Source organism: Coturnix japonica, chromosome 17 (genome assembly GCF_054131305.1).
Source record: "Coturnix japonica strain WE chromosome 17, WE-NBRP24, whole genome shotgun sequence".
NCBI lineage: Eukaryota > Metazoa > Chordata > Aves > Galliformes > Phasianidae > Coturnix > Coturnix japonica.
Genome location: NC_140679.1, coordinates 5531672 through 5545456, shown reverse-complemented (window position 1 = coordinate 5545456; position 13785 = coordinate 5531672). Strand labels below are relative to the sequence as shown.

Sequence of the window (13785 nt, the reverse complement as noted above, 5' to 3'; positions counted from 1 at the left end):
TGGGCCCTTGGCAGCCTCATGAACTTGAGTGTGGCCAAGTACAAGGCCCTGCACCTGGGTCAGGGCAATCCCAAGCACAGGCACAGGCTTAGAGGAGAATGATATGAGAGAAGCCTTGACCCTGAGGAGAAGAGTTGGTCTGGAGGGAGGTGTCCCTGCCTATAGCAGGGGGACTTGAACTAAATGACCTTAAAGATTCATTCAGTTCTATTGTTTTTCTACCCTTAATTTTGCTTGAAATGTTTTAGAATAAATGAGATTCTGGTTTCCATGAAAACTGTTTGCAGGTAGCTCCATTGTAGCTAGTAAGTCTATCTTTAAATTCAAGGGCAATAATGCATTGAGTGTGTTGAAAAGGGAAATGACTCAGGAATGGATGATGGTTTAGAATAAAACATAATCCTACTTATTTTCTATGCAAATATGTGTAAGGAAAAGATGCTGCACTCAGTTCTGGAAATATCCTGACAAATATATCTCTACTGTTTCACAGCTGGAGATATCAAGATTGTTAAACCACTGGAAGATGTGGAAGTGAATGAATATGGGAGTGCATCTTTTGTCTGAGATTTCACACGATGAGGTTCAGAGCCAGTGGTACAAAGATGACAACAAGCTGAAGGCTGATGATAACATCAGAATGCGGCAAGATGGTAGGGTGTAAGAGGGGGATCTTTCTCCTGAGTGGGAGGTGGGTTGGAGATCAAGCATATAAGACATCTGAAATGAAGTGAAGAGGGTTCAGAAGGGAGTTCCCCTTTTGTTTTGGGACTGAGGTTAGGGTGGAACAAGTGACATGGTGGGATGCTTAGTGTGGGAAGTGTGATGCTATCCCACCATCCCACACTGCCAGGAGCAGGTAGGAAATAAGTGCAGTTATTTCCAAAGTGGGGGTGAACAGGGCAGTCAGTTCACCTCTCCAAAGAGGTTTTGTCTGACAGTGAGTGTGATCCTTCTGTATCAGGTACTTTGAAGGTGACGACGGCCACATTTGGTCAGTCCTTTTAGAAGCCATGTTTAGATTCTGCTTTGGTGGGGATGTGGACGTGGGGGAATGGGTGGTTTCATTGACATGAGAGAACAGGCAGTGATGCTGTGAAACCAGATGGATGATGCTCAGCCTGGCCATGTGCCTCAGAGCTCTTTGCTCAAGGAAGCCAAGTGTAGTTGTGGGTTTGCTCTCAAGAGCACAGTTTGGTAGGGATGAGCTGGCGGTTGGACTAGATGACTTTAGTGGTCTTTTCCAGCCTTAGTGACTCTGTGGTTCTCTGCTTCAGGAAAGAGCTACTCGCTGACTTACACACGTGTCCAAGTCAAGGATGCAGCAGAAATCAAATCTTTAGCAGAAAAGGCAGAATCTCGTGCCCATCTTACAGTTAAAGGTAATTATGCTTCTGATGACGATTTTGATTAAATTATCTTATGTTATAAACGAGCTAACATCCTTTGCTTTAATGTCAAGGAAGTTAAACACCACCAGGACCTTTCACAGAAATAAACAACTCCTACCTACCTACCTTTCTGCCCACAAAATATCCAGCTTCTCTTTTGGAATTTACTTTTGCTAAGTAAAACAGATTATTTTCTTAGGAGGTTGATTTTCTACGTTTAGACTTCAGATTTGTGTTTGAACGTTGAGGGATAAAAAACATAGCTTGACTTTTTCTTCATTTTCTCTTGCTGTTTGAAAAGAACACAGGGTTTTGTTTTTTTTTTTAATATATACAGTGTTAGAATATATATATGATGTTAAGTGTGATAAAGAAAAGGGAGACATTTGAGTTAGCACACTACTCCAGAGTTCAGTCCCCAGCTTTGCCACTGTTACCATTATAAGGGCAAGAACTTCCTGGAAAATGAATTTCTCCTAAGTAGAGTCATTACATTTGAGCTACAGAGACCTTTAATAGGTGAAAACTTGTTGTTCAGAGCTAAGTTGCTGTATTTAACCAAAGTAATTATCAATGTCCGTGTTTCATTGAACCTCTATTCCATTTCGTAATGCGAGGAGTTTGATATTGGGATGGGAAGGTCATGGTTTGATTTAGATGTTGGACTGGGAATCAGAAGATCTGGGCTCTCTTCAGATTGTCAATCTTATTGTCTGACTTCTTAAAAACATTCCTTTCTTTATATTATTTTTTAATGATGTTTCAAGGCATTTTGAGCTGATAGGTGTAGTGTTCATGTGCAGTAATGCTGATGTGAGTAAGTGGGGTGATAATGTAAGGGTTTTTTACATTCCTTCTAAATCTCTGCTTTCTCTTGTTCCATCCTTCTTAAAGAGCAATCCATTAGTCTAGTAAAGGAGCTGTGTGATGAGGATGTGACTGAGCCTGAAAAAGCCAAGTTTGAATGCGAGATATCCATTCCTTCTGTGAAACCTCCCAAGTGGTATCTACGTGGGGAAGTCTTACAGGCTGGCAGAAACTTGATTATGCAGCAAGAAGGCACCATCCACCAGCTTGCCATAGCGAAAACCACCACTGATATGACAAGCACCATTCAGTTCTCAATTGGCAAATCAAAATCCACAGCCAATCTGCTTGTCAGAGGTAACATATCCAGGCTTGGTTTACATCATGAAGATGAAGAATAAATTAACGTACAGTCTTCCTTCACTGGGGTCTTTGAAATATTGTGTGTGTGTCTGGAGGGTCTGCTCCATTTCCAGATCAAAGTCGTTGGACACTAAATGAGACAGCTGCATCTCAGTAAAAGATCTGTTTGAATAGCTGTGATGTGCTTACTATTCAGATCTACAGAGCTGAGGTTTTGTCCTTGGCTATACCAAAGAAGTCAAATCAGGTGAAATTAATTGTATTTCTGAACTAGACAAGTTTAAGTTTGGTAGCACCTAAATTTGATGCAGTTTGTCATTGATTTCATCTGAAAGAAACTTGCAGGCTTTTTATCTGCTGTTGTCCCCAGCATAAGAGTCTCCATTCACATCCTAAAGTACTTGTTATACTTTCAACTCACTCTTATTTGAATAAAAGCCTCAACAATTGGGAGCAATTTAATTAGCACAGAACAAGAGCTGGACCTTGCATTTGGTAGATAATATACAGTATTACTTTATAGAAATGTAGTCAATGGCATTCCCTATAGACAATCGTTTGTTTTATCTTTAGAGTCGTTCAAAGAACCATTGTGAACTTGACATTAATTGAAATGGAATACACACAAGAGACTTTCCTCTTCTTCCAATTGTCCTCATCCTTTCTTCTCTTCCACCCCTGCTTTGCAGATTACCATATAGAAATCACCAGGAAGTTGGAGGACAAGACAGCTTTGGAACATCATTCTGTCATCCTGTCCTGTGACTTCAGGCCTTCTCCAAAGGTTGTGAAATGGTTCAAGGGCCGCACACCCATCGAGCCCTCTGAGAAGTACAAGATCAAGAGGGATAAGCATTCAGCAGAGCTCAAGATTCTGAAGCTGAAGCCCGATGATGCTGGTGTGTACAAGTGCAAGGCAGGAATTGCAGAGACTGAGGCCACGCTGACAGCTGAAGGTATGAGCAGGGAGGGTGGCCTCTTCCATGTCCTATTTCACCTCAGATTTCTCTTCTTGAGGTTGATTTCTGCCGTTCTCTCCTGCTAACTTTATAAATGTATAATCTTCACTGAGAAGATTACACAAAGATCATCTAGTCCAACCATTCTACCACATCCCAGTATGATTTATAGTAACAGTGGTAACAGTTCACCTTGTTTCCCCACAGCCCGCAATGTAGAAGTAACGAAGCACTTGCAGGATGTAGAAATTGAAGAAGAGAGCTCTGCTGTCTTCTCCTGCGAGCTGTCCCATGATGACAGGACGTGGAATGGTTCCTGAATGGCAACCTCCTTTACACCAACAATTACAATGACATCAAGAACGTTGGCAATTGCTGCACACTGACAATGAAGCAGGTTAAGCCTGAGGATGTTGGCACAGTGACAGTGAAGTCAGACAAGGTGTCAGAAAGCGCACCTGAAGGTGATAGGTGGGTCTGATCACACCCCTCCTGGATGTAAGAGATCATAAGGAGCTCCAGTTCATTCTATTGTGCAGCAGTCCTGCTTCTAAAGCTGACCTCTCTGGGGTGACAAGTCATCAGAGGCTTTCTTCCAGTTGAAGGTTCCATTGCAGCAGATATCAACGAAGGAGGATGGTTTTGGTGTCCTGCCAAAGCATTCCATTGCTTTTTATCATCATTTTATTTAGCACAAGGAGAGTTACAAGAGCAGTTTCTTTACTGCTTCAGTAACATGCAGTGTCAATGCTGTTGTCTCCAAGGATTTATGACTGCAGGGAGAGATCATTCAGTGTGTGTTTTGCCTCTGGGATGACTAATGACCAGGCTGTGAGCAACCTGATCTAGCTGTGAATGTCCCTTTTTATTGCAGGGGAGCTGGGCTAGATGGCCTTTAAGGGTCTCTTCCAATTCTAAGGGTACTGTGATTCTAATCTGCTCTCCCCAGCAATTAAGCTCTTTTACTCTATGCGCTCAGAGTTTGAAGGATTTCCTCTTTCTCATTTCTTTTGCATTTGGTGGAAGTTTTTCATACAGTATAAGCATCTGATGTGTGAAATAGAAGAGAGATAAAAGGAGTCAATAAAACAGGAAAATCAAAAGTGTTCAGCAGCTTATCCTCTTAATCCTGTGGCCTGCTGTATGAGCTCTGCTCCATGTGAGGGCAATGCCAGCTCTCCAGCTTTAGAAGAGCTGCATCCCAATTACTTCATATGATATCAGTCCCACCCAAGGCAATGCAGGCTGTCCCTCCTGTTCCCTGTATTCTCCTACTGATTAGTTCAGAATTCCATAAAGTGCATTCAGTCAACACACATGAAACCGCTTTAGGTTCTATATTGGTGTCGTCAGTGCTGGTAAAGATTTATTTATCCCTCTTTAAAAATCTGAAAGCAACTGGAAATGTCTCAACTTCTGTATCACATTGTTCTGTTTTGCCCTTTTAATTGCAGAGAAGCCTGCTGTCTTCGTGAAGTCCTTGGATGATGTTTTTGTTGAGGAGCGGGGTGTGATTAAATTGGAATGCGAAGTCTCTAAAGAGAAGGTCAAACCAGTGTGGAAGAAGGACGGTGTTCTGCTCACTTCTGGCAACAAGTATGAGCTGGTACAGTCTGGGAAGACCCTATATCCCCTTATCCATGACTTCGAGAAGTCAGATGCAGGTTTCTATACCTGTGATATTGGCAGTGATGTTGCCAAATCAAAGGTCGGCATTCAGGGTAAGTACTGTGGAAAGTAAAGGAGTGCTGAAAGCACATTCAGTGTGGTCACTATGTCTTACACCTATTCCCCCACGAGCCTTAATAGTTTCTACAATAGAAGTGTATTACTGCAATTTAGCACAGTGATGTCTGGAAAATTCCCATTGCTTTTGATGTAAATGTATCTCATTTTGCCATGAAAATCACCAAACACATCAAGAATGTCCTGGAAATATTTCCTTTCTAAACATCCCTAAAATGGAGAAATGGTTTGAACACCAGTAGGGGTAGGATGGTAACAAATTAGCTAATAGAAACATTTAATTTCTTGTCATAGGCAAAACCCTTTTTCTCACGCAGCATCCTAGAGTTGTCCTCTCTGTTAGGTTGTTCCCTCTGTAGCTCATTGAATCTTCATTCTGCTCCATGGACTGAGCTGCTCTAATTGTAGTTCTTCCAGAGCAAAGCCAAGAGATTTACGTCTCTTTTTTTTCATAGCTTTCTGGTAATTCTGAGTGGAGAATGTCTTAGAGAATACATCAGTAAGGAATGCAGCCATGTTCTGCAAATCCTGAGTTAAAACACCAGTACTGCTACTCATGTCAGTCACAAATGCCTTTTCTCCATATAAACCTCATACTAACCTATCTCTTACCTTCCAGAGCTGAATAGTGGCATTACCAAACGGCTGAAAACCACTGAAATCCAGGAGGGAGAAGATTGTACTTTTGAATGCATTCTGTCCCATGAAAGCATTGATGAGTTCAAGTGGACACTGAATGGAAGCAGAATGGAAAATGGTGGGCGATTTAAAGCTTCTAACGTGAGTCGGAAATATACTCTCATTATCAAAAGTGTGACTCCTACTGACGCTGGGGAAGTCGTTTTTACTGCCCATGGTCTAACCTCCAAAGCCTCTCTGTCTGTGAAAGGTAATGAGATGGGAGAGATTCTGGGGTCTGATTCCTTCAACTGTCTTCTGATAAGATTGTCGTGAGAGCTAACTCATAATATGGTTAAAGTGAATAGCAACCTTCTACTTGAACCTCGAAGCACTGAGAATTTCTCTTAAAAATAAGTAAAAGGAGGAAACATTTTACACAAATGTGAGAACTACCCAAAGCACTGGAGTAGTGTTGGAAATGGGCATCTCACTACAGCTTGTTCCATTAACAGTAAATCAGGAATGATCTGTTGAGGGAACTGTGGGAGCAAATATCCTCTAAGTATAAGCTGAAGGGATGGCCTTCACACCATCTAGCTGTACAACAAATTCCTATCTAGAACATGTGCATCTGAGAGCATCATCCGAGGCTCCCAGTGTGATGAGTGGAGAGAAGAAAGAGGCAGTTTTCAGACATGGTTCATCATCCTCATTTGGGTAGATTTAAGAGAGAATAAATGCTGCCTGGAATTCTATTGTCTGTACTTTGCAGATTGCTGCTGGCTGTAGGATGGCATCTGTTGCAAGTGCCTCTCTAACTTATCTCCAGCATGTAGATGCATGTATTTTGAGAGAGGCATCCTACCCTAAGTGTATGTTACTCAAAAAGCAATGTTTTCTTCCAGGAAAACCTACTGAGGTTTCAAAAGAGCTGGAGGATAAGACAGCAGCAGCAGGGCAGGACATCAGCCTGATCTGTGAGCTGTCAAAACCGGATTTGAACATCAGGTGGTACAAGGATGGCAAAGCAATCAGAAAAAGCCAGAAGTACGACTTGCAGCAGGAGGGAAGTGGGGCCATTCTGATCATCCATGACTCTACTGCCAAGGACAGTGGGGAGTACCCCTGTGAGACAGAGGACTCCATAACAAAAGCCAGGGTCACTGTGCAAGGTGAGTTGAAAAGCACACTGGGGATGGCATGTAGAGAAGTCGAGGTAAATATCTGCAGCCTGTGGGTGATGTTTTTCTCTTCTGTTTCCTTGAGCAGGATCAATTCTTAGTTTTCAGAAAATATGATGGATTAAAATCTTTTCCTTAAAATAATCTGGAAACTGAATGATTCTCCAGTGTGATGTGGATCTGGGCAGCCTGGTCTGGTGGTTGGTGACCCCTTGGAGGGGGTTTGAAACTAGATGATCTTTGAGGTCCTTTTCTACTCAGGCCACTCTATGATTCTGTGATCATTCTATGATTCTATGATCTTGGTTGTTAGTGAGCCAAGAAAAGATGGCAATCTGAATTAGTCTATATTGAATATGTGTAATCCAAACTATATGCAGTTTATCAGATGAGATCCTACCAGCGCATGTATAATGGTATTGAACTTTCCAGATATCTACTGGAATTATCAAACCTATGTAAATGGGTGGACTCTGTGGTCTTCTTAGACTCTTTGCATCTCTATGTGATATTCTGAAATGAGGGCAAAGGAGATTCAGGACACCTCTGTATGCTTGGGACTTGTTGGGGTAACAAATCCCTTTGTCCTACACCCTCATCCTTTTTTTTTCCTTCCAGAAAAACCTAATTACTTTATCAAGGAACTTTCAGATGTGAAAATTGAAGAAAGTGGAAGTGCACTTTTTACATGTCAGAGCGAGAAAGCCGCATCCTTCGTCATATGGAGGAAAGGCATTGCTGTGCTCAGGCCTGGCAGGAAATACAAGAGGGCACAGAAAGGACGAGACCTGCAGCTGTGCATAAAAAATCTGGAGAAAAGTGACAGTGACGTGTACACCTGTGACATTGGTGATGCCCAGTCCAGAGCCAAGCTGGTTGTACAAGGTATGTGTGAGAGCCATATGACTGCGCATCCTGTTTCTCCACTACCAAGACATTATCCTGGTAGAATTTGTACATTTATGGCAGGTCTTTGGGGCTGCAGCTGTCTGGCCTGAATAGCAGTTCACAAGCCATGCACAGAGCAAGCTGCATGGAAAGAACTACCGACTAGAGCAGTGCTATTGAGAACTTTATGTATCATTTAAAAACCAAAAATGCTGATGTACGGTGAGGCTAGTGACCCAGAAATCAGTGTGAACTTTCTATCTCTGACCTTTCTGAGTTAAAAATAGTCCTCCAGAGTTCTAGGCAAAAATTCCCTTATGCTGCATTCTGGGTAGTTGTCACGGTTTAAACAAAAATCTACCTGTGTCCGTGACAGGGGGGCCACAGGCAAGCGAGGTGCTAGAAGGAGCTGAACCTCTGTCCCAACTACTTCAGAAGCAGCCCAAACCCCCTCATATATGGCTAAGATCTCCTTCTCAGTTGGAGTGTAGCACTCCTCAGACCCTCTATATGCTCGACTCCAAAGTTCCGGGGGTTGGCCTTGGGTGTTGATGAGGCTGCCCCATCTATAAGTTTGGACTCGAGAAATTCTCGTAAAGAAAATCTAGCTTTTGGCTCCTCTTCAGACTCTGACCCCGACCCTTGTGTTATTTCCTCCAGGTAACCCTCCTTCTTTTTCCTCTCTCCTAACTTCTACTGCTCCTCTAAATTCTTCTGCTCCTCTAACATCTTCTTATTCCCCTCAGACATCCTCTGCTCCTCCAACTTCATCTGCTCCTGAAACTTCTTCTGCTCCTCTAACGTCTTCTTATACTGCTCTAACATCCTCTGCTCCTCTAACTTCTTCTGGTCCTCTGACTCCCCCTGCTCTCCTGAGTCCCCCTGCTCTCCTGAGTCCCCTTGCTCTCCTGAGTCCTGCTCTCCTAACTCCCTCCACTCTTCTAACTCCTTCTGCATTTTCTCTAACTGAGTTGAAACTTGTTTTGTCTTTCGCCCTCTTACAGGGGCAACCAACATTGTATCTGGTGTCCCCGATGGTTGGTCTAATTGAACTACATGTGCCCCCGGTGGCTAGTCAAATTGGACTACATGCGCCCCCAGTGGCTGGTCAAATTGGACTACATGTGACCCTGGTAGTTGGTTAAATACATTCAGCTCACCCTGGAGGGCACATAGCTGGTCTCGGAGAGCGTTCCGCTCGAACTGGACAGCACCCAACTCAGTCTGGAGGCTGTTGTAGTTGGACTGAAGAGTGTTGTACCCGAACCGGAGGACGTTATGCTCGGACTGGAGAGTGTCGAGTTTGGATTGGATACTCTCATTCTCGGCCCTGAGACTCTCTCTCTCAACCTCAAAATCTTCCCTCTCAGGAATGGTATTGAATAAGGCCTGATAAGCATTAGCTAGGCCCCAAGTCATTTGTGCCTCCTTAGATCTGCCTGAGTCACAACATTCCTGTCTCAAATATGCAGTCAAACTCTCAGGATTCTTTTAAGTGTTCAGGAGTAAAGCTCCATGACACTAAAGATGTCTGTCCTCTAAAAGTCTCTCCAAAGTTTCTCCACACTCCCTGCCACTCAGTATTCTCTGACTCTAGGGAAGACTTCCTCCTGAGGTTATAAATCCAGATACCGAGTGAGATCACTACAATAACCAACAGCAAATTGAGGGAGATTAATATGATTGACAGTGTGGTCCACTGGGACAACTGGTCAGTCGAAGACTGCTTAAAAGATGCAAAGAAAAAAGGAAAAGCACGCTCAAAAACCACCATATCCGTACTATTGGTTGCATTAGTTGCATTAGTTGCTCCCTCTGGAGCTGCATGCAAATACCAAATAAGCATTGCTAACCATGCTTTCAATCTATTATACATTCCTATAACTTCATAAGAAAAATAGGCTAGCTGAAACATGGTCCAATATGTTTGGAGCATCGTAAAAGAGGAACTAATGAAATGCAGTACCTTATAAAGCACACTTAGTAGAGGGAACTTTTTTTTTTTTTTTTTTAAATAGAGAGGGAAAAAAACTAAAAAAAAAAACAAAACCAAAGCTCAGCAGTGTTTATAAAATAAACCGGAGTATTGGCAGTCCACCTGGACTTTCAAGGTCAAGCTCACAGGTGCAGAATTGCAAACCTAAGATAGCTCCTTAACAGGAAAAAAAACTTGTAGCTCTGTTAAAAGCTAAAAGAGCAACAGAAGAAAACACAGAAAAACAGCAACTCAATTTGCCCGCATTCTCCACCAAAATCTGTCACGGTTTGAATGAAAAGTCCACCTGCGTCCGTGACAGGGGCCGTGGGCCCCGCAGGGGCCCTAGGCCGAAAAGGAAAAAGTTAATTAGGAAAAGAAAACAGCGGCAACGATCTAAGGAGGCACACTTATTTACTAAATACTATATCGAAATACCGGATAACACAATATAATACAATATAATTGAAAATTGAAAATTGAGCTAACGAATCAAGCAAAATAGGAGAGAGAATGAGTCCCGTAACCGAGAGGCCTACTATAAATCTAGGCGAACGGCTGAAGGCTCCCACACACTCCCCTGAACGCCAGAACTCGAAAGACAGTCTGTTCTGCGACAGAGTTAATATAGAGTCCAGGTCCCGTGACCTATCGTGTTGTTCTCTGGGAGATGTAGTCTTCTTCTGTAAGTTGCAGATTCAGTAAAATTATTCATGCTTTATATGATGTTATGATGTGGAATACTGATAGCAAAAATTACAAAATTATTAAACCATGACACCCTGGTATTTTTCCTTTTTTTTTCTTCAATATTTTCCTTTTTTTTTTTCTTAAATATTTTCCTTTTTACTATTTAAATGTTATGGGCACATCTTATAGAAACACAAGGCTGTTTACAAAGAAGTGCATGCTGTGTTGCTGTATGATGAGCAAGATACATCTATTCTTCATCTAGCAGGAATAGTTGCTGAGCCTTAGGAACAGTTTCAGAAAGCTTTGGGAATTTGGGCATTTTCCTTGTTTCTGCAACACAAAATGAAAATTTACACTGTATACAAAGAAAAGGGGAGTCCGAACTTGTACGTTAAATTTGAAGGAGATCAATCTGGGGTAATATTCAAAAAAAAAAAAAAAAAAAAAAAAAAAGGGAGTGTGGTCATCAAATACTATAAAATATATTAGCTGTTACTAGAATGCCACTTATCTTCCCCCCATACGAATCACTGTCATGTTGTATGTGAAGTTGTGAGGTGGGTTTTGAAGCTGAAATTAAAAACTTCTTGTATGGCTGTCTTCATAGTGGCTATCCAGACTATCTGTAGAAATAACAGCTATTATGTAGTCAGCTATTCACCAGTTTTAACTGATTATAAATTACGTTTCAGGGTGGAGAACATAGCATAGTGCCTGACACCTGTGTTGATCCTGAGGGCATTCTTGATTCTGTGCATTATGATGTCATGGATATTAAAGAGCAAGCTGAGGCAGCACATAGTTCCATTGTATCCCTGGAGGACCCGAAGGAAGATACTGGCTGGTTTGAAAAGCAGCTGGAGAAAACTAACTTTGAACTGATGGAGACCAAAGAAGAGCTAACAGAGAAAAACACCAAACTACTTAAAACTGAAGAAGAGCTGATGCAGAAGAACAAAGGTGAGTTATGCGATGTGAAAAGTAGAAGACAGAAATAGTTCATTAATCTAAAAGAGAAATAACCAGTTTGAGTAGGAATTAGAGGAGATGTTCTACCTTTGGAACCATAGCCTGTAGATAAGTGATAGTTTGTTCCTTGTGTATATTCAGGTTCAGCAATTCCACGGGTTTTGGTTATTTCTTTTCTTTTTTTCCCCCCTCTCCTTTAAACTGCAACTAGCAGCTTTACGCTTTCGTAAGTATGGGGTTAAATGTCTATATCTTGATTTTTACTTTTATATTGTAATCTCTACTCTTCTTTATGTCTTGTTGATGCAATGTTTTCGTTCCAAGAAATATAGAAAACTTTTGAATCACTCCCAATAAGTGAAGACCACATGCAAATTAATTAATCTGTTCAAAAGCTACCTAAACGTTAGAATATCTGGAAAAATTGATTACTTAATAAACTATCTATTGGCTACTTATGTAATACAACCTTTTCTGTGTGTCACAGACTTTGAAAAGCAGGTGATTAAATTGGATGAGTCTGATGAGCAACTTAAAGAAGCAACTGAGGTAACTTTATCAAGAAGATGTTGTGCAAAATTGTTTTAATACCAACTTGTGGTAGCTTAAAATGCTATTCCAGTAGGCTCCATTAATAGATTTCTTACCGAGCTTAGCTTAACTGAATTTGCCTTTAATGCATTGTGTAATTCAGCTACTTAACACTACATTAGAAACTGATGACTGAATTTTTTTTATTTTTTATTTCCAAGAAAATGAATGCACAAAATGAAAGGATTCGAGAGCTAATGGACATTGTGGTGCAGAAAGATGACATTATTACAGAGCTACAAGACTTAAAATCTCATTTAGAAGAAAAAGTAAAAGATTATGTGAGTTTTACACATCTCCGTATCCTTATACAAAAAAAGGAAAAAACTAATTCTATGCTTGTAATCAACACATTTTTGGAAAACTGATTTTCTGTATGTAGCTGGTACTCGCTTGAAATTGTAAACAATTCAAATTTATCTGAAGGTAGTTGTTGTTAACACAAACAACAAAAATATCAGTGTGTTCCACTATCTCCTGCCTCACACTCCTACATCAGAGGAAGAGCAACAGTAAAAGTATATTGAGTAGAGTTTGAAGTACGAGTATGAATGGTCAGGATATCTCCACGTTCTATGCAGTCCATAAAACTTTATCCTGACTAATGTACCGCGAGCTACTGAATATGTGAAGACTAGCTTGATTAAGTATGTGTGCATACCACTTCTGGTGGTTTTTGTTCATTTTTTGATGTTTGGTAGCCTGAAGTAGCTCTGAAAACATTTATAGTTAATTCTGTCACTCAGATCTCTAGCCTTGTAAGCTTAGCAACTTGACCCTTCTTAGTCTTTGACTGTCTGTATCACTGCAACTTAGTATTTCCATGGTATTAAAGCTGACTGTGATGAGTAGTCATGTCCTCACCTATTACTTCTTCCAAGAACAAGGCTCCAACTCTATCTGTGAGATTGTGTCGCCTGAACACTTCTGAAGCTTTTCTTTTCATAAGCTACTAAAGATGAATAATCAGTCCTTGGCAGTGCCAGCATGGCTTAACAATCGTCATCTTGTAAGTAAGGAAGCTTCACTTGTGGTCAAGGACACAATCTAAAATATGCGTGACAGAGCTGACTAAGCTTTAGGGTTGGATTATATCTGTCACGATGAAAGTGATTTTAGCAGCTTAGCAGAAGTGTGATGTGATGAACTTGTATGAGAGCTGACCATTTGCTCTTTGACCATGTTTGACTTCTTGGAAACAGGAAATTCTTTGATAAACTGGTAAACTCTTGATTGTGTGCAAGTCTTTTACTTTGTAACCTGCTAGGCTCTTGCTTTCCCTTGTATACTCTACCAAGTATTGCACTTGTCATTATCTTATGGTGTACTTGTTCTGTCTGCTATTGAGATTTGTAACTGATGTCTATAGAGTCACCGGGTAAATATTTTAGCTGTATGGTTTTGTGTAAATATTTGCCTACAGAAGATTACTGAGACTTAAGTGCTCCTTTTGTTAAGCTTCAATGTAACTGATCTTATATCAATACAGGAAAAGACTACCTACCATTTAACTACCATTAAAGCAGAGCCGGCAGAAGAGAACACTAATAAAGGAACTGAAAGCAGCCAATTTTCAGTGCTTTCAGTTAAAGCACTGAAAC

The 13785-nt window shown here is 41.1% G+C and overlaps 1 protein-coding gene across 1 annotated transcript; it reads left to right on the top strand.

Moving 5' to 3' along the window:
• The first annotated feature begins 2290 nt into the window (after nucleotides 1-2290).
• LOC146758095 (obscurin-like) lies at nucleotides 2291-6220 on the top strand. The gene is made up of 4 exons (XM_085518670.1): nucleotides 2291-2555; nucleotides 3251-3517; nucleotides 4975-5241; nucleotides 5886-6220. The coding sequence occupies exons 1-4, from the start codon at nucleotides 2438-2440 to the stop codon at nucleotides 6218-6220; spliced, it is 987 nt and encodes a 328-aa protein (XP_085374796.1). The 5' UTR covers nucleotides 2291-2437.
• Nucleotides 6221-13785: the final 7565 nt, after the last annotated feature.